The sequence below is a fragment of the Gracilinanus agilis genome, chromosome 3 (assembly GCF_016433145.1).
Source record: "Gracilinanus agilis isolate LMUSP501 chromosome 3, AgileGrace, whole genome shotgun sequence".
Lineage (NCBI taxonomy): Eukaryota > Metazoa > Chordata > Mammalia > Didelphimorphia > Didelphidae > Gracilinanus > Gracilinanus agilis.
The window spans coordinates 553,619,708-553,647,625 of record NC_058132.1 but is presented as its reverse complement, the minus strand read 5'-3'; the positions used below and the strand labels follow the sequence as shown (position 1 = coordinate 553,647,625).

At 32.6% G+C, this 27,918-nt stretch overlaps 1 protein-coding gene across 1 annotated transcript in view; it reads left to right on the top strand.

Annotated features, from left to right (window-relative positions):
• The window catches only part of NDFIP2 (Nedd4 family interacting protein 2), a 101,139-nt gene extending 73,599 nt beyond the window's left edge, over nucleotides 1-27,540 (top strand). The window contains exons 4-8 of the mRNA XM_044670574.1: nucleotides 2,539-2,626; nucleotides 19,781-19,905; nucleotides 22,821-22,887; nucleotides 25,630-25,735; nucleotides 27,414-27,540. Of these exons, the coding sequence (XP_044526509.1) occupies nucleotides 2,539-2,626; nucleotides 19,781-19,905; nucleotides 22,821-22,887; nucleotides 25,630-25,733 (384 nt within the window). The 3' untranslated portion in view covers nucleotides 25,734-25,735; nucleotides 27,414-27,540. The remainder of the gene's footprint in view (nucleotides 1-2,538; nucleotides 2,627-19,780; nucleotides 19,906-22,820; nucleotides 22,888-25,629; nucleotides 25,736-27,413) is intronic.
• Nucleotides 27,541-27,918: the final 378 nt, after the last annotated feature.

Sequence of the window (27,918 nt, the reverse complement as noted above, 5' to 3'; positions counted from 1 at the left end):
AGGAAAGCTCGAAAGTCCTCAGTTTCATTGAATGTTCATTTACCCCCATAAAGGATTATACTCAGTTTTTCTAGCTAGGTGATTGTTGCTTATAATCCTAGCTCTTTTGTCCTCTGGAATTTCATATTCTGAGCCCTCTGATCCTTCAATGTAGTTTTTGCTAAATCTTATGTTATTCTAACTGTGACTCCATGATATTTGAATTTGTTTCTTTTTTTGGCTGTTTGCAGTATTTTCTCTTTGACCCTCTGAGAGCTCTGGAATTTGGCAGAAATATTCTTGGGAGTTTTCATTTTGGGATCTATTTTAAGAAATGATGATTTAATTTTTTCAATTTCTTTTTTTTCCCTTTGGTTCTAGAATATCAGAGCAATTTTCCTTGACAGTTAATTGAAATATGTCGTGTAGATATTATTTTTTGATTGTAGCTTTCAGGTAGTCCAATAATTCTTATATTATCCCTCTTGGATCTATTTTCTAGGTCATTTGTTTTTCCAGTGAGATATTTCACATTTTCTTCTAGATTTTTTTATTCTTTTGACTTTTATTTTATGGTTTCTTGATGTTTTATGGAATTATTAGCTTTTACTTGCCCAATTCTAATTTTTAAGACATGATTTTTTTGAATGAGCTTTTGTACCTCCTTTTCTATTTGTCCAATTCTACTTTTAAAGAAGTTCTTTAGTGAATTTTTGTACATCTTTTTTTTTTACCTTTTTTAAATTTTTTTCTTTATTTTAAATCCTCAACTTCTGTATATTGACTTATAGGTGGAAGAGTGGTAAGGGTAGGCAATGGGGGTCAAGTGACTTGCCCAGGGTCACACAGCTAGGAAGTGTCTGAGGCCGGATTTGAACCTAGGTCCTCCTGTCTCTAGGCCTGGCTCTCAATCCACTGAGCTACCCAGCTGCCCCTGTACATCTTTTTCCACATGACCAATTCTTTTTAAGAAATTCTTTTTGTAAGTGAATTTTTGTATGTCTTTTAACAGTTGACTATTCTGTTTTTAAGGCTTTATTTTCTTTACTCTTCCTTAACCAAGCGTTTAACTCTTTTTAAATGATTTTTTTGGTATAATTTTCATTTCTTTCCCCAAATTTTTCCCTCTGCCTCTCTTATTTGGTTTTTAAGATCCATTTTGAGCTCTTTTCGGAATTCTTTTTTGACCTAATACCAATTCATGTTTTTCTTTTTGAATCTTTGGATATAGGAATTTTGAATTTCTTCTTCTGAGTTTGTGTTTTGATCTCCCCTTTCACCTTGGTAACTTTATAGGGTCAAGTTCTTTTTTGTTATTGTTTGCTCATTTTCTACCCTGTTTCTTGACTTTTAATTAAAAAATTAGTTAAAATTGGACTCTGATCCTGGAGTAGAAGGGGCACTGTTCTAAGCTTTTTTTGTGCAGCTGCCTTCAGAGCTACTTCTGGGGTTCTATAAGTTTTTAGTTCTTCCTAGGTCTTCTTAGATCTCCTTATGGTCTAAGGAGAGGTGTCTTTACTCTCTTTTGGCCTGCACTCTGGTTTGTGAGCAACCACAAACATATTTTTCCCCACCTGGAACTGTGACCAGGGTCTATACTCCTTACTTTGCTTAAATATGCTTGGGTACTTACCCTGAGACTGTAACCCTGGATTGTGTCTTGTATCTGCACATGGGCAATGCCACACTCAGGGCCAACAAAGGAACCACTGTAATCTCTTGACCAGTTGACCAACCCCCTTACTATTTGTGGGCTGAGAGCTCTGGAAGATGCTGCCACTGATTCAGTGCCTCTGAGCCCAGTTTCTGGCTTGCCTAAGCATGGCATGCCCTTACACAACCTGCATTATTAGACTGTATTTGACTCTTATCTCAGTGTGACAGACTTTCCTGCTGACCCTCTTTCCTTTTGTGGGTTCCACTCCTCCAAAATTCGTTTTGAGGTGTCTTAAGTTTTTTGGAAAGGAATTTGGGAGAGCTCAGACAAACCTCTGCCTTTTCTTTGCCATTTACTTAGTTTACATTGAGGGAGAGACAGAGACAGAGACACAAAGAGAATACATGGTTTTAAAAATCATGACTAAAAACTAAATAAATTGCCATTTGGCATGATACGGAACTCTAAAGTGTTACTAAGCTTTTCAGATATTAAAAAATGATACTTGATGCTTCTTTGTAACATGATTTTAAATGTTAGGGATAGTTACCTTCATAATTTAGTAAAATATTGCATTAGTCATTAACATTTTTAAATTTTATCATCTGTAAACTTTTTTAAATACCATGGGTATTTAAAAATCTTCATAATTTTTATTAATGAAGTAAATTAATATTTTATAATATAATATAAATTATATAAAATTATATTCTTATTTAATTTTATAAATAGTGAAATGTGGAAATTATATCTTCATTAGTAAAATTTTTAAGTTCATGTTTTTTAAAAAAAACTAATAAAGATGGGTTATGTTTGATTATACTGTTGTCATTACATTTAAGACTATTTCTTCTCTATGATTTTAATGGGAAATTCTTAATTTGCATATCCTATAAATTCAGGAAGAAGAGTTTCCTCCAAGAGATGACTTCAGTGATGCAGATCAGCTTAGAGTGGGGAATGATGGTATCTTCATGCTGGCTTTTTTCAGTAAGTTATTTTCATTTCTAAACCATTTTTATAGAGATATCACACCTAAATAGTAATTGTAGACTTTTTAAAAATAAAACATGGTAGAGAAGAGCAAACATTTTATTTATTTTGGTTATATTTAGGAGATTTCTAAAAAAAGTTATAATTATGGAAATATCCATTAATGTTGACGTATAGCTCTATTTTCCCCTCTCTACACAATCTTTAAGAATAATTACAAGAGGGGGGCAGCTGGGTAGCTCAGTGGATTGAGAGCCAGGTCCTAGGTTCAAATCTGGCCTCAGACACTTCCCAGTTGTGTGACCCTGGGCAAGTCACTTAACCGCCATTGCCTAGCCCTTACCACTCTTCTGCCTTGGAGCCAATACACAGTATTGACTCCCAAGACGGAAGGTAAGGGTTTAATAATAATAAAAAAAGAAGAATTACAAGAGATAATAAAAATGTCATTGATCTAGATGTGAAAGAAAAAGCAGAAAAACTTATGAAAATTACATTCTATAGTAAAACACATTATTATAGTCTTACAGTTGACAGAAAGGTACAGAAAATCAAAGATCCAGCTCATTGTTGACAAAAAAAATTTGTTTCCATAAACCAAAATACAGCTTTAAGGGCTCTCTTCCAATAATGTCTTTAATGTTTATGTCAATTAGTTAGCTTCAGCAAGCATTTATTGAAGTGCTTTCTCTATGATCTAGGTACTATAAGTAGAAAGATAAGTCAAGACAAGGCAATAGACATTTATTAAATGCTTTGTGTGTGCCAGGTATGCGATAAGACCTCAGAATATACAAAAGAGACAAGCATGGATACAACTGTGTACATATAAGATATCTACAGAGTAAATTGGAAGTAATATCAGAGGCAGAGCACATCGAGGGGAACCAGGAAAAAAAAAACCTCTTGTGAAAGATAAGATTGAAGAGTCAAATCCTAAAAAGAAAAGGGAATTAGGAAAAAGAACATTCTAGGTATAAGGGCAGCCAGTAAAAATGTTCAGAATTTGGAGATGGAATGTTTTGTTGGGGAAAAGCAAGAAGTCTGGATCCTAGAGTATATGGTGAGATTTGTAATAAGACTAGAAAGGTAGGAAAGGGGTCTGACCACAGTCTAGGCATGAGCTAATTAGGACCCCTACCAGGTAATGCCTGTGTCAGAAGAGAGAAGGGAACCTGTATAAGATCCTGCAAAGGTAGAAAACACAGGACTTGGCAACAGATTGGAAATGTGGGTTCAGTGAGAGGGAGGAGTTGAAAATGAGAGAAATAAATACCTTGTGGATTTGGAGGATGGTGATACCCTTGACAATGATAGGGAAGTTATGAAACATAATAAAAAGGTCCTTAGTCTCATGGAACTTATATTAATTATACTGGGGGGAAAGAACATTTATAAAGATAAGTAATTAAAATATGAATATAAAACAGTTCCTGGTAGGGAGTGGTGAATACTAACAACTATTGGAGTCTGGGAAAGATCTCTTAGGAGATAGTCCCTTGAACTAAACTTAAAGGAATCCAGGATTTCCAGGAAGTAGAAATAAAGGGCAGGCTATGCAAAAAGATACAATGTTGGGGGCAGCTGGGTAGCTCAGTGGATTGAGAGTCAGGCCTAGAGACAGGAGGTTCTAGGTTCAAACCCGGCCTCAGCCACTTCCCAGCTGTGTGACCCTGGGCAAGTCACTTGACCCCCATTGCCCACCCTTACCAATCTTCCATCTATGAGACAATACATCGAAGTACAAGGGTTTAAAAATAAAAAAGATACAATGTTACATGTGGAGAAATTAGCAAGTAAGCCAGTTTGGTTAGAATGTAAAGTGCTTGCTGGAGAGTGATGTGAAATCTAGAAAGTTAGGGTTTTAAATGTGAGTTGTTGTTTTGTCCTAGAGGCAATAAGGAGTCAATGAAGCTTTTTTGAACAGAAGATTGACATTCTCAGACCTGTGCTTTAGGAAGCTTTAGGAAGACTGGAAAGGTAGAAACTAGATTCAGAAAAATGAAATAGGAGCTTATTTCTAATTGTGATAAAGTGAGATTTGTGGATTTAAAAATAAGATGAGAGGGCTTGTTTCTATTATGTACTGTGCTAAGTGCTGAGGATACAAATAAGAAAAAGAAAGAGCATCCCTACCCTCAAAGAACCTTTGACAAGCAAAAGATAAAATGACTGAGGAAACAAAGGTTTGATATGAGCTTGTCCATTTATTTAAGAAGTATATGCCAAATGCCTAACATCAGGACCAAGCCCTTTCCTCAGTTAAGGGTTGGACCCCAAATACAAGGGAAGACATGCTTTTATACATTAAACACAAATAATCAAGTAAGACCAATAAATTAAAAGAAAACACAACATTAGGTAATCTAATTTCTAATTGGATAAAGGATTAGGGACTTTCCAAGTTGGGAGGGGGAGGGTGAAAAGGTGAAGTTCCCTAAATTCAGGAAAAGAGGTATCTCATTCCTTCCCAACTATCTGCAAACAGTCAGAGGAATATGGAAACAATAATGGATTGGTCAGTATGGGGCCAGTTTTCAGATGAAACATATAGGTTGCTTGGGATGTACAATTATGAGAAAACTCCTTATATCAGTCTTTCGATCTGATTGTTTCTGGTCAATATAATTTAAGTTTTTGCTTAAGGGTCTCTATTGTGACAGGGAAAATTAGGATTTTAAAGTAAGGAGCATAAAGCAACAGCCAGAGCTGACAGGCAAGGCCTGAGAATTCTAATCACGGAATATTGGACAGAGGAGGGACTTTTCTCAGTGATTCTGTTGGTAATGGCAGTTGGGTTGGTTGGCTTAGCTGTTTAAGTGAAGAGCCTGGGAAAAGTGGATTGTCTCCAGCAAGAAACATCTATCCAGCGAAGGAAGCTCAGGTTGAGCATAGAATTAAGTTCTGCATGGTGGACATGCAGACATACTCATCTCCCTGACTTCATTTACCCTGTGGATTAACTGCTGTGATACCTGTGTTCCTGTGGAAGCTGAGATCATCTGTGGAGCTGAAGTGGACACATTAGTGAGAAACCTTTTTTCCCCTCCTGACCAGCCAGGCTTGACCTGCCTGACTGCTGCTTTAGTTATTGTGTAGTGAGTCCTAACCTTCCAGCCTCTTGAGTTCATTCATAGCTGATAAGAGTTAGTGTGGCTCTTTCCCTCATTACTTACCCCTTAAGAATAACATTAAACTTTTTTGTAAGCTTCCTGTCTTTCCTCTCCTCCAGACCAAGAACCCACAGAGTTACATTTCCCTGGCTAGTTTGGAGTTGGCAGTTAAATTGTCTGGTACCCAGTTAAACTGTGATTCCTTTATACATCACCTATTTCCCAAATCCCTTGTATATTTCATTTATTTTATAATTTCATTCCTTTCCCTAGTGAGGTTTGTGTGTGTTTCCCATTGTGTTTATTCTCCTGTGTGGCTCCAGTCTCCCAATCAGCCAGTAACAGTTAAATAGCTTTTTTCATTATACAGCAGGTTCAGTGGTCTAGTTTCCTAGCCATGTAGAGGTATATTCAAATAGTACAATCAAATTTTCTTCCAATTCTCAGAATTGAATAAATTTTTATCACAAGACAAAAGTTGATTGGACCCATAATTGACTAGAAAGGAAACTAAGGTAACTTCAGAATTGAATCACAACATGGAGTCAGTGTGTTTCACTCATTTGCCAAAATTAACCCCTTACTGTCCTTCCACACTTGGAAAACATCAAATTAATATTACATATATTGTATTGTGTTTTCATTTATTTTGTTGAACATTTCCCAGTTACATTTTAATCAAGTTTCTGCTGCTTTGGAAGTTTTGTTGAGTTTGACACCTCTTCTTTATAATAAAACTTGCCTACTGTTGTTAAATTAATGGGAATAAGTATTCCAAACCTGAATATTAGTTCATTACTTAACCTCAGCTACTCCCTCACTAGACGCTGGATATTTCCAAAATTCTATTCGTGGATATTTTCATAGTTCTATTTGACTTCCCACAATGACAATAATAAATATTTTCCTAACTTTTTCAAGTCCTTAGTTATACTTGATTGGCTTTTCCCATTTATAACAGATGACTATTTTTGTAAGTAAACTTTATGTCACCCTCAGTGTCTTCAAACATTGAAAGGTATATGCTTACTAAATATTTGAGTTGAAAAGAGGTGAGAAAAAAACTACCTCGAATTTGAAAAAGAAGTGGGGCTAACATGGTTGAAATAACTGGATTTTCTGGGAGGGCTGAGTAATTTCATAAGTATAGGGAATTTTTGAGGTAGAAATCCTGTCATCAATGCAGATTGATAGTTTTCTGTGAGTTAAAGACTTAGAGATTACTTGAGGGATTCAAAGGTTAATAACTGGTATTTGTCAGAGAGAGGAATTAAACTTTGGGTCTTATTGTATTGAGTTCTCTGCCTATTATGATTTCTTATGTATATAGAAGTTCCCAATTTAGTTTTTGACTTAGAATATTGAAATCATTGGACATAGAAATTCCATCTTTCCATTTTAAAATTCATATATTTATGATTATAATTTTAAAGTTACCTAATTTAAAAGTGCTGAAAAAAAAGTTAAGGTTTTATGCTTTCTAGGCCTGATTTTAGTATGCTGGTTTTAATAATTCACCTTATTGCTCTGTCCCCCTACCCCCTAAATCTGAGGCCTAGTGTCCTTAACCTTGCTGTTTTCTTGAACAAGACATTTCATCTTCCAAATCTGGACATTTTCATTGGATGTCTTTTATGCTTGGACTTCTTTCCTACTTCATCTCTGCATTTTCTTTAAGTCCCAGCTAACATTTCATCTTCTAGGGGTAGCTGGGTGGTTTAATTGATTGAGAGCCAGGCCTAGAGACAGGAGGTCTGGGGTTTCATATCTGTCCCCATACACTTCCTACCTGTGTGACCCTGGGCAAGTCACTTACCCCCCAATGCCTAGCCATTACTGCTCTTTTGCTTTGGAACCCAATACCCTTGGAATAACAATACTTGATTCTAAAATGGAATGTAATGATTTAAAACAAAACAAAACAAAACAAAAAACTTAAAATTCCATCTTCTACCGATAACTTTTCCCAGTCCCCCTTAATTCTAGTGCCTTCTTTCTTTTGATTATTTCTAATTCATTATGTACATCTGTGTATATGCTCATATGCATGTAAACACACATGCAGATATATGCATTTTTGGCTAAGTTCATTATAAATCTGTTTCTAAGTTATATTACATGAATTTATAAGATTTAAGTCTTAATTCTCTATATGATTTCAGGATTATACAAAGAAAGGCACATATAACAATCAATGTTTTATTTCTAACTTAAAGAATATTATTGATAATTACTACAAATTTATTTTGAATTGGTAATCATATGTTAAATATTAAGGAATTTTGTATGTTTCAGTTGAAGTCTTAATACATTCTCTCCAGTAGCATGTTACGTTTCTAAATAGCCTATTTTCTTAACAACTGATTAAAAATCTATCTGTTCTTGTTTTTGTATGTTACTTCCTTTGGAAAATACTCAAAAATATGATAATTTGAATATTATTTTCTAGGAATAAAGTAAACTGTTATTTGGTGATAGCAACTCTAATTTTAAGATTCTAGTTCTCATTAAATCTTCACATTTCAACATTCATTTGGGATGAGTTCATTCTTGTATTCCTTTCTAGTCTTTTAAAAAACAAACCTCATGTTCATCATTTAAGTGTTTCAGTAAATTTAAATAAAATGTAATCTAATCATTATATCAATCTTATTAGTTAATTTTATTAATAACTGTATAAGCATTTCTAGCCTGAAACACTCTTACTTAACTATATCCCTGATAGATATTTTAGAACTTTTTTCCATATTGAAGAGATGTTCTATTAACATTGTGACAAATGAATCTAACTCATTCATCTTCTTTTCCTATCTGATTTATATTTCCCTTTGGCTTTATTTGGAACTGAATTTATCTAATAGTTTCATTAGGCATAGGTCTATTTGTGATCATTAGCTACCATCTAGTGGCAAAAGTCTAAATTGCAATTTGAGCCATTCTTTACAGGCCATCTAGTGGTCATTCTGCATTTGACATTTCTTTATAGCTGTTCTCTATAGATGAGAGCACTATAAAACAGGTTATATTTAATGTAGTTTGAAACATTTGACTTTTAAATTCTTGCTATTAAATTTTGTAAAAAGGTTATTATCCAAAGAAAAGTAGTCATCTTAATAATTATGTCAGTGGTCATATCTTCTTTCTTAATATAATAAGCATTTAACAAATGCTCGTTGAATTACTTACATTCCTTGTAAAGCTCTTATCTGCCTAATAGCTATAAAAGGAAAATAAAGATCAATTGAGCATGTGAGTTCCAAAGTTTGATAGCATACATAAACATACACATAGCATATATACACATGTATGCACACACTTAAATTTTTTCATTTGTTGGTAATTAGTCATTCAGTAAACTTTTATTAAATACCTAACTTGTTCTAAGTACTATGCTAAGCACTGGAAATACAAAGAAAGGTAAAAGAGAGTCATTGTTCCGAAGGAGGTTACAATCTACTGGAAGAGGAAATAGACAAACTATACATAAACTATATATAGGATAAACTGGATATGATCCACAGAAGTGAAGGCATTTGAATTAAGAGCAATTGAGGGAAGTTTCCTTTAGAAAGTAGAATTTTAATTAGTATCTGAAGGAAGTCAGAAAGTAGTAATGAAAAGAAAGAACATTCCATGTACAAGGGACAGTCATTGAAAATGCCTGGAATAGAGACATGAAAAACTCTTGACTGAGGAATAGCAATGAGTCCATCCAGTGTCACTGGATCTAGGAGTATATGGGACAGGAGGAATGTCAGGTATAAAAAAGACTGGAAAAGTAGGGAGGGACCAGGTTATAAAGGGTTCTGAAAGCCAAACAGAGGACTTTATATTTGATTCTGGAAGTGAGATGGAGCCATTGGAGTTTATTGAGTCAGGAAGTGATCTGGTTCCGCCTAGTCTTTAGGAAGATTACTTTGACAAGAGAATAGATGGGAGAAGGAAGACACTGGTGGCAAGGAGACCAAGAGCTGGGTTTCTGCCATGGACTGATAAAGTGACAAAGGCCTATGCCAGGGTGGTGGCAATGTCAAAGGAGAGAAAGGAGCATATGTGAGAGATGCTATGAAAGAAAAATAGGCTTTGATAGGCTTTGGCAACAGGTTGGATGTGAGAGAGTGAGTGACTAAGGAGATGAGGGTGATATCTAGGTTGTGAGCACGGGCCTACATGGTGATAGTAACGAGGGAGTTTGGAAAGAGAATGCATTCAATTCTGGACATGCCAGGTTTAGGCAATCTTCGGGACATCCATTTTGAGATGTCTGAAAGGCAGTTGGAAATGTGAGGCAGGATTTCAGCAGAGAGGTTAGGGCTGGATAGGTGTGTTTAAGAATCATCATCACAAAGACCCAAGTCATACTCTACAGATGATCCATTTTTCTTTTGTTATCATGGTTATATTTTATATCCCTTCTACATTATGTACAAGTATTCTTTCCTCATGACTGATCTCTATGTATTTATATTTTAAGTCAATCCTCTCTTGCCTTGTTGCTAAGCCAATGGGAAAATAGTTTATTTATTGAAAATGTAAATGAAAATCTAGAAGATCTCTTTAATTGTATATCTGTGTCCCTGCAGATATAGCACTATATAGCACTTCAGTATATGTCTATTTAGAAAATATTTTTTTGACAAGTTTGATTTTTTTACACAATGTTTACTCTTTCTATTAACCTAATGTGATGCTTATTAAGAATTCTCAGAACATAATATTAACTGTCTGCTAAAGGATTTTAAAGAATGTTTGATGAAGAATTTTAGATGTATGCATATTTAGGATCACGGTTTTGTCTAGCATTTTTTAAAGCATAAATATGATGCCCTTTTTCTATTGTGATGCTTTTTAGGTTGAACTCATTTTTATTGATAGTACCACTTCTCTTTTCAAAAAAAATTGACAGCTTGTAGTTTTAGAGTAGGCCTTAATTTAAAATTTATTTTAATGTTTCCAATTAAAAGGTGTTTCTATAAACAGTATATTTTCAAATTCTGCTTTTTATTCATTCTGTAATTTTTTATAATTTATTGCATACTTTAGCCCATTTCTTTTCAGTATTATTAGTGTTAATATTTGTCTTACTTTTTATTTTCCTAAAAAGGCATATATTCTGGTTTTTATTATTAATTATAATTTATTATTAATTCAGTTTAAATAAGACATTTCTATATAAAGTTCTTCCATCTTATCATATATAGTAAGTAGGTTAGTTTTATTTGGATTTCCTCTTTTTAAAGAAAAGAGCTTTGCTTAGGAATCTCCTAGCTAAGACCCTCAAGATCTTTCTCAGACATTTATAGTACTTTTGTTAGTGGTTTCACTGCTTCTCATCTCCTCTCTACTTCAGTACATCTTTCACATTGCTGCTAAAATAATCTTGGCACAGTTCTCACCATGTTACTGAAGTGTTCAGAAACCTTCAGTAGCTTTTGCTGTTTGTTGCCTCTAGGATAAAATACAAACTCTTTAGCCCAGTATTTAAATTCTTCTATACTCTTGACTCCAACCAACCCTTCTTAGTCTTATTTCTTATTACTTTTAATTTTATTACATTCCATTTACACTTAAATTGAACTCTTACTTAAATACTGTCACATATGATTTTACTTCTGCAATATCTCATACTTGAACACTCCTTCATTACTTTCAACTATTAGTATCCATATTTTCCTTCTGAGAGTTTCAAATCAGATGATAATTCATCTATGCAGCAGTCCCTGTTCCTCCCAGTTTTCTCTCTCTTCATTTTTTCAAGAACACTTTTGACTGACACCACTTTTGCCTCTATTGATATCCTACTTTGTTTCACACTGTTTGAATGTCTTATTCTCCCTCCTTTATCTTCTTTCAATAAGATGTAAACCTCTTGAAGTATGGACCTGTTTTGTTTTGTCTTTGTTATTCCAGGACCTCGAATAGTATCAACTCATCTTAAATGTAGTAAGCACTTAACAAATGCTTGTTTGGACTGAATTAGACACAGAATTTTTATACTTTTAATTTGTTTACTATGGCTTTTACCTCTAAAATGCATTTATCTTAAACCTATATTTTGTCTGTATAGTATGTACATTTGTGACTACTTGGTAAATATTAATGTATGATAGAGAGTTGGGAGAAGTCTAAAATTCTTTGATTAGCATCTATTACAGGGACCTACAATTTAAAATATTTAAAAGATTTTTTATGTTAATACATGCTAACTGTTTTTGTATCCTAGTGAAAATGTACTACTTCATTTCTTATTCTTTTTCTTCCATTCACTATCTCTCTCATTGGGCAAGATAATGTGGTACAGAGGAAAGAACATTGGCTGTGGAGTTAGAAGACCTAGGCTCAAATCTTTCCTGTAATGCTAACTGTTTGCATGACATTAGGCAAGTCTGACTATTCCACAGGTTCGCCTTACATTGGAATTAATTTAAATCTATTAGTAGAAACATTGGAGGGCTTCACCGAACCAGAACAAATTGCAAAGGCCTACTCAAAGTGCTCTTTGAGTATATAATAAAAAATATATTTTACCCAAAGATTTGGCATAGTGCCTGATTTCCCATCCTAAACTTTTATTTTTCCTCAGGCCAGTAATTTATACTTTACAAAGTAGTTTCTTCTGAAGTGCAAATTAGAATATTGCTAATTATGTTAAATCTTATTCAATTTCATAATGTTTTTGTATAGGGTTAACTGCTGAATTATGCTTCTTGTTGGATTTACAGGAAAATATATAACTCCTTTAAGAGTTAGTAATTAGTTTTTTATTCAATATACATAAAACTAGGTAAGTTTGATGAGTGGTAGTTTGAAATGATTGGAAGTTTGAATTACAAAATATATCCAAAATCAGGCTTTATTAATTTTTCAGGCATATATAGTAACATAATTAGTATAGGAAATTATTTTCAAGTAAAGATAATTGAGGTCTACTTTATTGGTAACTGTATATAAATGGGGGCTTCTAAAATGTTTTAAATTAGATAAGTTAAGCATGTAGGTTAAGTAACTTCCAATCTTTTTTATATTACTATTTAGCAAACTTCATTTGTATAATATAGAAACAAACATCTGCTTATCTTTGGTTGAATTATTACCACTTTCAAATTAGGAGGTTCTGAATTAATGACATTTTGATTTACTGGAGAATAGGTCCTAAATTTGTATTTGTGAAGTAGTTTCAGAAAGTATCACTTCTTCTAGCTGATCATTAAAAGGAGTTCTGCAATTTAAAAATTCTATTCAGTGTTCAAAGTAAACTATTTCCCTAGGGGTTCATTATAGTTATGCATTATTTCAAACTCATCACTTGGGATTACTGGTTACTGCTCCTTGAGGCCCCACACTCTAACGTTTTGAGGGTTTCTTTTGAGTATCTTAAGGCTTTTCAGTATCTAGAGTTGTTGGAGTTACCATCTGTAAGTATTGTTGGGGCTAGGTTGGGAATGATGACTTCTAACAGCTACACAGATTTTTCTCAGTCCTTGGTTTACAGTGCAAAAGCTGATAAATCCAATTTATTGTAATTTGTGGTGTTTTTTTTATCACTCAGAGGGACATGGTCAAGTAATCAGTTGCCTTTATTAAACTCCTACTGTGTATCAGATACTGTGTTAGATAATGGGGATACAAAAGTGAGATAGTCCTTTCCCTTAAAGCCTTTAAATTCTATTAGGATATAGAATATTCTTTGATAGCTACATAGAATACACACACACACACACACACACACACACACACACACATTTCTATGCCTATGTCCATCTGTATCTGTGTAAGTATGTGTGTGTATATCAGTGCCTTACTAGCACTGGCTTAAAGTAGATTGGTAGTAATCTGGGACAATAACATAGCTTTGTTGTTTTATTTTTAATTTTATGTGTATGAAGTTTGCTTTTTTTCCATTCCTCTCTTGTTTGTTGATTTGTTTCAGATGGTACAATTTCTTATTGTTCTTGAGATAGTTTTAGAAAAAGCTGAGTTTAGCTTGAAACATTCGCTTTACCATCTTAACTGCCCTATAAAGGAGTTGAGAAAGAACCCCTCAAAAATAGTTGTTTGGCTTCACAACACCTCTGTGAGGGAGGTACTGTAGCTTTTTATTGACTTCATTTTAACAGATTAAGAAACTGAAGTTCAGATTGTTTAAATGACTTTTCCATGGTCACATAACTAATAAGTATCCCTAGGTGGGAGTCTGCCAGACTTCTAGTTCTTTCTACCATACAAAACTCTTATGACCCCAAAAGAGTTTGTTCGGAGTGAAACAGGAACTATCTACTAATACAGTTCAGAAATGAGTAGTGTAGGATGAATTATATGACTTGTATAACATTTACTTGTTTTTGTCAAGGCAGATATCCTTCAAAAATCTATAGCATATAATTACATATCATCCTCAAAAACTATAATTTAGTTTTCTTTTCTAATCTTGTTTCTACTCTTCTTCCTTCTCTTCTTTTCCTCTTCTCCATGTCTTCTGGGCCATTCCCTTTGCCCTAGTGATCCAAATTTATAATCTATTCAAAGTCTCTCTTCTGAGTATTAGTTCCCTATCACAAACCACCTACTAGAACCATAAGCATCTCAAACTTAACAAGTCAAATATACTACCCTTTCAAACTTTCTTATTTCTGTCAAAGATAGCATTATCCTTCCAGTCACCTAACTCTGAAATGGTTCAGCTATCCTTGATTTCTTACTCTTAATCCATAGATTGGTTGCCAGGTTTTTTTGTTATTACTTCTGTTACATCTCTCAGGTATATCTCCTCCTTTCCACTCATAAAACCACCTCCCTAATTTAGTCCTTCATTATTTCTTCTGGCTTATCTGAGATGAGTAAATAGAATCTCCTTACTGAAAAACTATAGAAAATTATTAATGTAAATCAGGTTCCCTAAGATAATTATTTTAGTAATAAAAGTGAATATTTCTAAGTAAAAACAAACGTATAAATATTATTTTTCAGAGATCATCAGGGTTTTGGTCAAAGACAGATTCCAAAATGTGTCTTTTAAATAATTTTGAACTGACCATTTAAAAATATCATTAAAGTATTATAGAATATATATATGTATATATATTTGAGATATATGGACCCATTTATTTTTCATGGAGGAGGAAATGATTTTCCTTGTTTCCTACCTGAAAGTTGTGCTATCAACATTTCTCAGAAAAAAGGATATGAATTTAGAGGGCTGTGTGTGTATAAATAACTTTAGTATCTTGGATGTACAAAAATCATTAGGCTAAGTGAAAAGCAGTTTGTAGAATTGAACTTTATGGCATTTATGTGATTCTAGATGGAAGAAGGGGAAATTTCTTATTTTACATTTTGTCCTTTAGATTAAAAAGAAATAAATTGTTCTTCTCTACATCTTGGACCCTGGGGTTCATACTTCTATATCTACTCTTTGTCAAATTCACACTTTTATTATCTTATTTGAGAAATATTTTCTTTCTTACTCTTGTCATATACATGATTCTGTTCTAGTTAAGTAGCTTAATGTGATAAGGCTATCATAAGAACAGATGATTTTGTGTATCCTTGTTTAACTTTAAATTAATTCTAGATTTAAACTTGGTTAACATATTACTGGTATATGGAATTTTCCAGAGGCATTAGCCCTCTCTGCTCATCACTTTTTAGGAAGAATACGCAAAAATTCCTTTGCTCTCACAAAATACTTTGAACAGCAAAAAAGTATGAATTTAATTCTTATGTGGGGGCACAGTTTTACTATTCCTGTATACAAGTAAAATTTATGATTAAATTATAAATACCAAGAAAACACAAAAGACCTATTTCAACCATGTGTTTTCCCTTTGTTTTTTTTTTCTTCATTTTCACTTTCAAGGTCCTAGAGTTATGATGGCAAACCTATGGCACAGGTGCCAAAGATGGCATTCAGAGACATCTGTTAGGTATGCATGCCATTGCCTGCCAGAGTTAGTTACTAGAAAGGCAAAGGGACTTGGGTGGGGCTGCTCCCTTCCCCTTCTCCTTCCCACCTCCATGCCCCTCTTCCTAGCAGCCCTGTGGAAGGGCTTCCTCCCTCCCCTGAGTGGAATGCTGGGGCCATGGCCTCCCTTTCTCCCTCCTCTGTCTGGGATAAGGGGTTGAGGATGGGGGAAGGCTGGTACTTGGTCTTTTGAGGGGCAGGGCATAGCACACAGTTTGGGGGGGGATGGGGTACAGCACATTGTCTCTTAAAAGGTTCACCAACACTGTCTTAGGGCATATTGTTGTATAGCCCTCTGACATTATGGTTACTTTGTTCTTCTCTTTATCAGTCTTAACATTGCCATTTTTAATCTTTAGTCAATTAGCATTTAGTAAATGTCTAATTTATGCCAGTTATTGTGCAGAGAATACAAAGATAGAAAAAAAGAAAAAACAAAACAAAACATCAGTTCTAATCTCAAGGAACTCATAGTCTAAAGGGGGAGCCAAAATACAGAAAAAGGGAGCCTATCATTTAGGTTCAGAAGGGAGAAAGAAATCCGTGGCTTCCTTCATTTGGAGTAGATATTGCTGATCTCTCTTTTTGCTGCTCTTTAATGGACTGGGGCATGAGAAGAGATTTAAGATGGGACCTAAGCCTAATTTCTACTATATTGCTTAAGAGTTTCCCCAGAGATTCTTGTCAAATAGGAGTTGTTTCCTAGGTAATTTCTCATTGAAATTTTATTGAACAGTGAATTATTGAGTTCAACTGTTTCTTATTCTTCTTTGTATAGGCTGTCACTGATCAGTTTTTTTTTTCAGGATAGGGATAAAAGACTAGAGCTGTAATTTCATTATTTTATGTAGGGATCTCTGTGGTCAAAGAAATATAATTTACTAATTAATATCTGCATTTTCTTAGCATTGTAGTTTTATGGAGTTGCCTAGAGCCTTGAAAAGTTAAGTGACTTACCCAAAGTCATACAACTAATGTGTCAGAACTGAGACTTAAACTCTGCTTTTTTTGGATTTAAAACTAGCTCTTTAAACACATTACACTGTTTTTTATACAGTACTAAATGAACTTTGATAATTACTTCTTTACAATAGAATTCGAGGTCTCAAAGTGCTTCATACATATTTTCTTTCAGCATTTTCGGCTTTCAAAACATAACCTTCTACACTTCAGTCTTTTTACACCTTATTTCCAGACATATACTCTTTGATCCAGTCACATTGGCCTCCTGGATGCTTCACAAACAAGTCACTCTATTTCTCTACAGCAGGCAAACTCTGACTGTCCCCCATTCCAGTAGATATTTTTTTCTCCCTCTTCTGCTCCAACTTCTGATCTCATTAACTTCCTGTAAGTTCCAACTCAAATTCCACCTTCTTCAGGAAATATTTCCAAATCCCTCTTAATTATAGTACCTTTCCTCTGCTAATTATTTCCTTTTTATCTTGTGTATATCTTGCTTTGTATAAATTTACATGTCTCTCCTGTTAGATTGAAGGCAGGGACTGTCTTTTGTCTCTTTTTATATTTTATTGTCCTCATTGTTTATCACAGTGCCTGATATGTAGTAATCATTTAGCAAATGATTACTGATTGATTGATTTCCCTTGGTATTCTACATCTTTTGTTCCTCCAAAGAAATTTCATTATTCTTTTACCTTACTCTGCAAAGCATCCCTTTGTTAGTTGGTGGCATAGTATTAAATCTGTTGATTCACTCCAGTAATAATGTCTTACTTTTTTTAAGCATAGGAATCATATACTCTGTATCCCTAACATCATGAATACTGTGCTAATAGAGACAGAATAAGAACTTATTTGATGGATTGAAAAGTAAATTAGTATAGTTCAGTGAACACATACTAAGTGTCTGCTATATACAAGACACTTAATATAAATGTGAATATGATGTGGTTCTGTCAAAAAAAAGTATCATCTCAGAGGAGAAACTAGACATATCTAAAACAGACAAGCTTCATAGGAATTCAAAATTCTGTGAATTGAGAAGGGAAGAGACTTCAGAAATAAAGAATATTTAACAAATTTTGATATTATTCTTGCTTAGTGGAATGTTTGTGATCAACAAGAAGTTATGTAACTATTTATAATTCTGTTCCATAAAGTGGTTTTTATATGTTGATTGGTGACTACAGATTTTATCTTATTTTGGTGGAAAATAATTTTGGGCCCAGAAAGTATTGTGTATTTTATTCAGAGTGTGCAGATGGTAATAATATATAAAACTTTACATAGTTTCTACAGAATGAGAAAAAAATGATCACACACAGGATGAAAAACATTTGGTCACATTTTTGTTCTGCTGATACCAACTAGTTCAGCATTTCTCAGGCTAGTTCCCCATAATAATGGGTTCTTATGTGGAACAAAAAAATCAGGTTAATGATATTATCTGTCCCATTTAGTTCTAAGTATGAAGAATACCTAAAATTTTAGGCTCTGGCATACTTATATATGAGGTTAAGTAAATATTAGTTAAAATTAATAATTTTTCAATTAATAAGTAGCACTAAGTTCTTACTATCCTTTATCCTATAGTTATCTTATGACTGTGTATTTTGAACCCCAGAGTTGTTCTTGTTGAAAATGCTCCAGTAAATACATCAATCTAATTAATTTATTAATATTAAAGTTAACCTTTAAGTTAGTATATCAGATAACACTAGAATTACCTCCATCTCAGACCCACTGCTTACAACACTGGGAACCAAAAAATTCATTTTATTTTATGTGTGATTTTGGCCCAAAATGGCAGTCTTACATGGTTGCCATTTCTAGCACATGAAGCATCAAACTGTAGCATGCATGAAAATAAGTCAAGAGAAAGGGTTGTAGGATGAAAACAAATCTTTAAAGTTAAAGCACATTTCAGGAAAAAGCCAGAATCTAGACTAGGTCAATTTTATTGCAGGATTTTACTTAGAATAGAAATGGAAAGCCATTTATGTAGAAAAGATACTCTTCCTTTCCCCAATACTCCAAAAAATATGGGAGGAAAAATTTAAAGGTTTTTGAATTAATTGTAATTTTAAACCCTATGTTACAGTTTTATTTATATTTTCAAATACTTGGAGTTTGGCAGAATTCTGTTTTTGAAAATCCTGGGTTATCAAAAATAGAAGAAATTCTGCTTTTAACATTTTCATTTATTCCTATTTTTCTTTCCTTCTCTTCTCTTCTCTTTTTTCTTTTCTTTGGCCTCTACAATTTTTGTAGCTCACTTTTAAGTCTAATCTTCCCATGTTCAAAAGATAAATTTTATTTAAATAATTTTTATGTACATTATTTTAGCCTTCACCAATTCAGAATTCCTGATAGTTCCATCAGAGTTAGGACTTTGTTTTACCTTTGTATTATTCATGAAAAAAAAGTTTATCAAACAGATAAAGAGTTTAAGGAAAATATTATGTCATGTTTAACCTATTTATGAGAACAAACTTTGCTCCGTTGATAAGTAGACATTTAATGTGGTAATTACAAAAGAATCAAAATTCAGTAAAGCAAATTGGGAACATTCTCTCCCAGACATCATTTTGTTTTATTTAAATTCTACTGTTATATATTTTTAAAAGTAAAATGATGGCCTTTAAAATTGTTCCATGGCAGAGTTGTTGGTGCTTCAGTGGATAGAGAACCAGACCTGAAAGATGGGAGATCGTGGATTCAAATTTGATCTCAAACACTTCTTGCTTTGTGATCCTCAGCAAGTCACTTAACCCCTATTGCCTTTGCCCTTACTGCCCTTTTGCTTTGGAACTGATACTTAGTATCCATTCTGTGATAGAAGACAAGTTTTAAAAAACGTTTCAAGGATTCATATTTTTCATTTTGAAGGACTTCTAAAGATTATAAGACTTGCAGTGTTAACATATATGTTTATATGATTTCATGAATGCTTGAATTAAAGCAACTTTCTGGATTTTTTTGTGGTTTCCCCTCAAAAACATTTTTAATGAATATTAATGAATATAAATTAGCATTATTTTATCAATAATAAATGTTCCTGACAAATGTGTTAATTTGGTTTGCTTTAAGAGGGATGATGTCTCTTTCCTATAGTGGCATTCATTTTCAACTGGATTGGATTTTGTTTATCCTTCTGTATAACTAATACCATTGCTGGAAGATATGGTGCCATTTGTGGATTTGGCCTTTCATTGATCAAATGGATCCTCATTGTTCGGGTAAGTTTCCTTTTAGAAAATTATTTAGTAAAAATGTGGAGAAATGAATCGATATTTGGTCATTTTATCAATATATTAAGTGCTTATTTTGACTTTTTTCTTGATCTTTGTAAGGTTTTATAGAATCACATAGATGTTGGTAGTTTTATGGTTTGGTGAAATAAAAGCATAGAATTATAGTGTTAGGAGGATCATCAGGTGTTATGTATTCCATTATTAGATACATATGCTATTTTATTCCATTGGTTTTTTTTTTCTTTGTTTTTAAATTTGGAGTTTTTCCTCCCTTCTTAATTTTTGAGATTGTTTGTTTCTAAGTGGTTTCATGTAATGAAAATAGTATTGGACTTGTGGCCAGTTCTGGATTGAGTCTTGCCTTATCTTTGGACCACGTCAATTAAGTCCACTCTTTGAACCTTAATTTCTTTAGGTATAAAATGATGATAGGATATTTTTGTCACTTCTTAGGCCTGTTTATTGTTAGACTTCGTAAATTATGAGGATACATAAATGACAGCAACTATTTCCCTCATATTCTTGTAATGAAAGTATTTTGCTAACTATATTTATATGAATGTGATTTGTCATTTAAACTTCTTTAAACTAAGATATACAAAGATTGATAATCAAAAGCTTTGAGAGTTTTATAAAACTGACGAACATATTTTACTCTGTAGGAAATCCACTTTCATAAAATGTTATGTAAATTTCTTCAAATCTTATAACTACATGACATAACATAAAGAGTAAGATGAATTTTTTTTAGGAAGTCAAAAATCAAGTCATGATTTGGTTTAAGAAAGCCATTAAGAAATATTTTTAAAATCTTTTGATGTATAAAGTAATTAACTAGCTCTTCTCACATTTCCTAATTTCTTAGTGATGATATATTTTTGCCAGTTAGTAGCACTGACCTTAAAAAAAAGAGTAAATTTCTATAACATTAACATTTTTTATAGTCTAAATTTTTTTTAATCATGGCTGTGTTAAAGGCTATGACTAGTTAGTTTCATAAATAAGTAGCGTTGTTCTGAAGATGTTACATTTAAGTTTTTAAAAATTCTGTTAAAACCATCAGCATCATTGTTGCAGTGTGTTGCCTATTTTCTATCTATTTTTTGAGATTTAAAGGTAATTGAAGTCATCACTTAAAATAAAGAAAAAGACAGCGTTTTCTGGGTGAATCTTGACTGTTCTTAATCTCTCTGCTGATGGCCCCCCTGGTAGCATTTAATGACCTAAATGTGCTCATTTTAATTTTTTTTTTGTTTTTGGCATTTTCCTTATTTTTAACTGTCTCTAATTTTAAAAACATGTTCGATATTATTTGTCTGAATAGAATTGCCCGGGATCTGTTATTATTTTAAAAATTTATCTCCCTTAATACAAATAGCATACTCCTAACTTCAAGGGTATTTAAAAGAAGAAACAAGGTTAAAAAATAATTCCTTTTATTTTAGAAGGAAAGCACAGGGAAATATGGGATTTCAAACTTTTTCTTAGATGCTTCAAAAATATCTTGATTTCTTAGATCAAGATTAGCTTCCTTTACTGATATAAAAAGTTAGAGCTCAAGTGATTTATTTTTCAATTGGATAATACCTTAATATTTTAGAGATCTTTTACAGTGTATCCATAGATTATGTTCCCATTTTTAGTGGATATTCCTTTCCAATGGTGATGCTTTTTGAAATTTGTTAACATATTCACTATTTCTAAAATTGTATTTTAAAGACTTCATGAAAATGGCACTAAACAATTGGAAATAATTGCTTATAAAGTTGGAGACATAGTCTTCTAATTAGTTTCAGATTGGAGTGGAGCACATACTTCTATTCTCTGGATATGACTGGATATAAATAAATGTAATTTATTTTGGAGTCCAATGAGAACATATTGTATATAAAAAATGCTTTAAGACGAGCTCACATCTTAAAGGAATAGTATCAAAAGTGCATTAAATGTAATTAAACTACTTCTAAACTTATTTTTAGTAATTGCTTAGCAAAAAGCCGAAAGTGTTAGAAAAAGGAATACAAAGTATCTGAAATAAGATCTGTGGACATTTGATTAGATTAGATTTTTTTTAAACCAGTGAAGCATGTAGTCTGGAGTCTGGTCAAGGAAACGATACCTGTCTCCAATATCATCACACCCTGCCCTCCAGCTGCCTGTTCATATTCCCACATCACAGAGAATATAAAACTGTCTACCATGGTCACTAACAGGAACAGTTGAAATGCCACTTCAAGGTTCATTTAGCTGCGCTCAGCTCACTGCTGGGAACTGAATGCTGGAGCATCTAGTTTGAAAATGAAAAGACTTTAATGAGTTGGGGGTCTTTATGTGACTAGTATTCTTGGCAGCGATTAACAGTAGGGGGTGTACAGAAGGTCAAAAGCTCTTCTTTTGAGGGGTCACCAGAACATCCCCATCTGATAAGATTAAACTAATGTGGCTTTTGGTGTTAATATCTAAAGCAGCGGGTTGCTGCAGTGTTTGGAATAGTAGTTGTGGCTTTGAGAAAACTGACATTGACTCTTTAATGGAAAAAATGTTTGGTTCAGATAAAGTATTTGCTTACTTTTTTATTAACATCTAAATTGCTTTTGTTTTCTAAAACACTAAAAATTAGGTTACCATTGCATAAAAGATAATTTTCAAATTCTTATAGCTTTATTTGTGTCTCTGTGTGTTTGCACACGTGTGTGTATGTTTGTATGTGGTATGTATGTGTATAAAATCTAAGTAATTATTTTTCCTGTCACTTCTGTTTTCCATTTTTTTTTTGCATTATATGTTAAATTAAGATTATATGTATAGGTAGAAAGACTTTCCAAAACCACAATGTTTTCTTGGGCTATCTTATTTTCTTATTTAATTATCACTTAATTTTATTCACGTTCTTTTCATAGTTTTCTGATTTTTTTACTGGATATGTCAATGGACAATACTGGCTTTGGTGGATATTTCTTGTTCTTGGTAAGTTCACTCTTGTCATTTAATGATATTACAGCATAATTTTGTGTAATTTTTTTTAGCATGTTAGTTAACTCATTGGAATACTGTACTGATATTACCCTTAGGTAAAAAAAATATAACACATAGTCAAAATTATATGTTTTCTTCCCATTAAGTACCTGTATCACCAGTACATAGGTTTATAACAACTCTTAACTCTTCTTGCATTCACAGATAATTTCAGTGGAGTGATACTAATTTCCATGGATCAGGAAATTACATAATTTATGGAATCAGTAAAGGACCACATGATAATTTAGTACCATATAACTTATTAGAAATTATAATATAAATTTAACTAAAAAAGGTGTTAACCTTTAACACTCATATAAAAGCAGTCTTTAAAGATCGTAGAGGAAGTTAAGGTGGGGGGTTATGACTAAATTTGGATTTTATATCTGTCCTCTTGTTTTTGAATTATGGAAACATCCTTTTTGCCTTTGAAATGCATACTGCATTAATCATTAGTCAGTCAGGCATAGGGAAAGGCTTCATGCCTGCTGATCACAGTGTTTCCGTTCAGTTGTCTTCTTAAAAAGTCTGTCTTTTCATTCATGTTAAGGAGCTTTATGGATTTTCAATTTTTGCCTCCTTGGATCCGTATAAGTTATAAAGGACTTGCAAGTTAAAATCAGATGCTTTTAGGGGGTACATTTTTACTTCTATATTTGTAGTGTATGATGTTAAAAAGAAAACAAACATTTCTTCCTTTATCTCACAGTAACTAGTTGTAATTAACATCTCTAGAGTTATAACAGAAAATGGTGTTGGCAGTTCAGTAGGTGGCACTCTTTGTGTATTTATTTAATCGCTGATGATAGATATTTAGGATCAGAAGAAACACAGGTTCTTGGTAGTTCATTCTGTTTAATAGAGATTAGTAGTGATGTTTAATTTTTAAAAAATATAACAAGGTTATAAATATGGTGTTTTTATGACAATTTTACATTAATTTTTTCCTAACCAAATTTTCATGTATTTGAATAGTGAATAGCCAAGCAAAGGAAATAGAAATTTCTGCTAAATATTTGAGCTTAGTAAGTGACTACATTTGATTATATCTCTGGGTGATATGGAGATTAGAAAAACTTTAGGGGGATAGGGTAGTGAAGTGAAGAGAAGTATCCTGAGATCCAAATCACTTCTATAATTTCTTGTGTAAATCAAGGTCATAAAAACTTAGTTTTTACTCATGATGGAATTATCCTCCAAAGACATGACCTAAGTATGGAATGTAGGGAAAAAAGTAGCAGCTAGTCATTTACTAAAACAGTGGTCATCAATGGAGTGACTTTTTAGAACAAAGACTTTGCTTGATCTTTGAGAGAGGAAAAACATACCTTATTAGCAGCAAAATATGTTTCTGAAACCACATCAACCAAAGTAGAAATCTTTACAGAACATACAGTCACAACCTTTTTTTTTTTGCAACACTCCTACACATCAATAACTACAGCATTGTCTTTGAGTAGTGTCTGAAATATAATTTTAGTGGTGGGATCAGAAATGGAGGCAATTAAACATATGGGAAATAGATGGGATACTTTTATTGTTTTCCTAAATTGATACCACTTGTTTTGTCATAATTTCTTTATCTCTGTTCATTCTATGATTGTATCTGCATCCTATGTTTTTGCCTTATATGCATTTTTAATATTATTAGGCTCTGAGGTACCCTTTGGTTTTTGACTCACCACTTCTCTTGAATCTTTACCCACTATCACATATATCTTCTGCTTCACCTTCCCACCTTGTTGTACCTTTTATAAATGTTTGCTGGAGAATTAGATGATGCTTACAAATCCTCAGAGTACATATTTTATACTGGAAGAGAATATTTTACAGAGAGAGAAATATTTAAGCTCCCTTAATAAGTCACAATTGACTTAAATTTCCAAAGCATCTTACATAGCATTTACATGTTTTTCCCTTTTAACTATTCACAAATTTGTCTGCTGTGTATCATTTCAAAGTACTACCATTTCTAAATACTGATCATTGAGTAACCAATAATTTGAATGTGTAATAATTATACATGTCTAGATAAGCGTGTGCACATTTACTGATATTTATAAAACAGCACTGATTATAGCAATATGCCTTAAATGTCTCTCTGTCTTGAATACTTTATTTTATCCCATAGATATATTTCTGAAAAGTTGTCTTGTGAATTGGAAATTTTTAAAAGTGAATAATTTAAAGTACATTAGGGAATTTAGCTATAAAAGGAATCTATGGCAAACTCCCTTTAAAAACAAATAATCTTAAATGTATCTTTTATTCAATTCTGGATTTTTTTCATAAACCTTGTGATTTACATTAGGATATAAGTATGCACAAAAGTTTGGTATGTTTCTTTTTTTACCTTAACTTTAGGAACTCTTAATTCAATGTGATAGAATTGATATAACATAATGGTATGTTATATTACTGTATAAGTTAAACACAAAGCTGCTTAAAATTTTTATCCTTTTATTTTATATAATCTTACAACAATGAGATTAAAGTTCTATTATATATTTCTTCATGATAAAATTAATAACATAGTAGAATTTATTTTTGAATGGATAAACTTTTGTAAACGAAATTCTCAGATTAACTCTTTAGCAACAAGATTTCAAGATGTACTTTATATTTTTCACATCTTTTTCTGTCAAATATGTGGTATGTCTCAAATGTAAATGTTATTATATTAATTTGCAGGCCTTCTCCTTTTCTTCAGAGGATTTGTCAATTATCTTAAGGTCAGAAACATGTCAGAAAGTATGGCAGCTGCTCATAGGACAAGGTTTTTCTTCTTGTATTAATGGTAAGGAAAAGTTATGAATGAGCATATTTATTTAGCTTATTTCTATTGAATTCAGTAGTATTCTTACTGAAATTTAATACTTCCAAGTGGAGGATATTAGATATTTATATTAGATAGTAGATATTTTGGATAATTTTTATTAGATATTAGCTATATTAGATAATTTTTAGACTTTTACTTTGTAAATAATATGAGCTTTCATTTTTCATTTTATAACTTCAAAATATCATACTTGCTCAAAAAATGTATAGATTCTAATTGAAACTTAACTAATATAATCAGACTTTCTTAAATGGTCTTTAAAGCTTGGCCATTGAAGGAATATGGTATAATAATCAGAAGAACAGTTTTGAAGTCTGAACAGGTATAACAAAATTCTTCCATAGAAGGTGTATGCATATTAGGTAGAACTATAAAGTCCTTACAAACGTCTGGTATAAAAACATCTGTCATTGGAAAATAGAATTGTCACATACCGAATCTTAAACAATCTGGATTAAGGAAGAAAAACTGAATAAGTAAAATAGAAATTCTGTTGCTTACAAAAAGTTAACTGTCAGTTTACATCAAAGTTTAAAGAAACCATGTGAATAAAAATATATAAAGAAACACTCTCCCTCCCACCCTGACCCACTTACAAAGTCTCCATTCTGGATATTGAAAGAACATAAAAATATTTTTTTCTTTTCCTAGGAGTAATATTTTTCTCCACAGAATATGATAGTATCTTCAGATGAAGGCTATAACTTTTTTCTTTGCTGCCTCTAATAAGTCTTAAAAAATCTACTGTGTTAGGGGGCAGCTGGGTAGCTCAGTGGAGTGAGAGTCAGGCCTAGAGACAGGAGGTCCTAGGTTCAAACCCGGCCTCAGCCACTTCCCAGCTGTGTGACCCTGGGCAAGTCACTTGACCCCCATTGCCCACCCTTACCAATCTTCCACCTATGAGACAATACAACGAAGTACAAGGGTTAAAAAAAAAAAAAAATCTACTGTGTACTTGAAATTTAGAAATAGTTCTAGTTTCTTAGGGCACATAAAGTAGGAAAAAGAAACAATAAATTTGCAAGAATATAAATATATCCAAGCAGTTTTAGAATTACTATAATCATTCTATCACAAATTACCCTGAAGTATGGATTGTGATATTGATATTACTTTTTTGATGTCAGTAAAAATTTGTCCATAAGATTATGTAATTTGCCTCTTAATGTGTTACATTTTACATTTTTTCCCTTGAAGAGAAAGATAGCCAGTCAATATTTCTAGTCACAAAGCTACGATGAGTTTTATTGTCAAATTAAATTTTCCCTAAACTGTTTCACAGTGGTGAGATTTGGGTGAAGGCTTAGTAAAAACTTGAAAACAATTGCAAGGATTGGTATCGTCATTTAATTCACCTGTGTTAAGTATTTAAACTAATTGTCAAAGAAAATGCCAACATTTGAAATTATCTTCAAGTGTTTTTTTTTTTGCCAGTGGGATTATTCTATATAAATTTTGAACTGTGAAAAAATACTATGTCATTTTTATGGTCAAAGCTCTCCCAATTATTCTCATATTCTTTTATACCTTTGATGATGTTTAGTGTAAATAACTTTAAAAAAATGTGGGGCTGTCATAAATGAGCTCATTAATGCAATCTAATAAATTTTATGAATGATCCTCTCTTTATCTCTAGACTGCATCGACCAGACATTCCTTTCCTATACCAATGTGAAATTTCCAGATGATCTGTAAGCCTCCAGCCTAATAGGATAGAAGACTACTAACAACAGAAGACCAATTAGAGAAGAAAATAAATTGAATGACAGGGTGGTTTATGCTTAAATGCCATCTCTGTTCATTCTATTAAATATTTGTTACCTTTGTTTTTTGCACATTTGCATATGTTTCATTTAAAAGGAAAGAATTCACATGATAAAACAACTTGTGTAATAGAGATAAGGTGCAGTTAGACTTGGTTATTAATCAGTGTTCATTTACCTGAAAGACTTGAGTGGTAAATTCTCTTATAAGCATGTATGTACCACTGATACAGTAATCTGAAGTTTAGTTGCATAAAAAATTAAATTTACTTAATTCAGGTTAGGTAGGTCAGACTCTTAATTAGTTTTATGGATAACAAATTCATCTAGTGATTATTCATATGGAATATCATTTGTTATAAAGTTTTCCAGAACTTG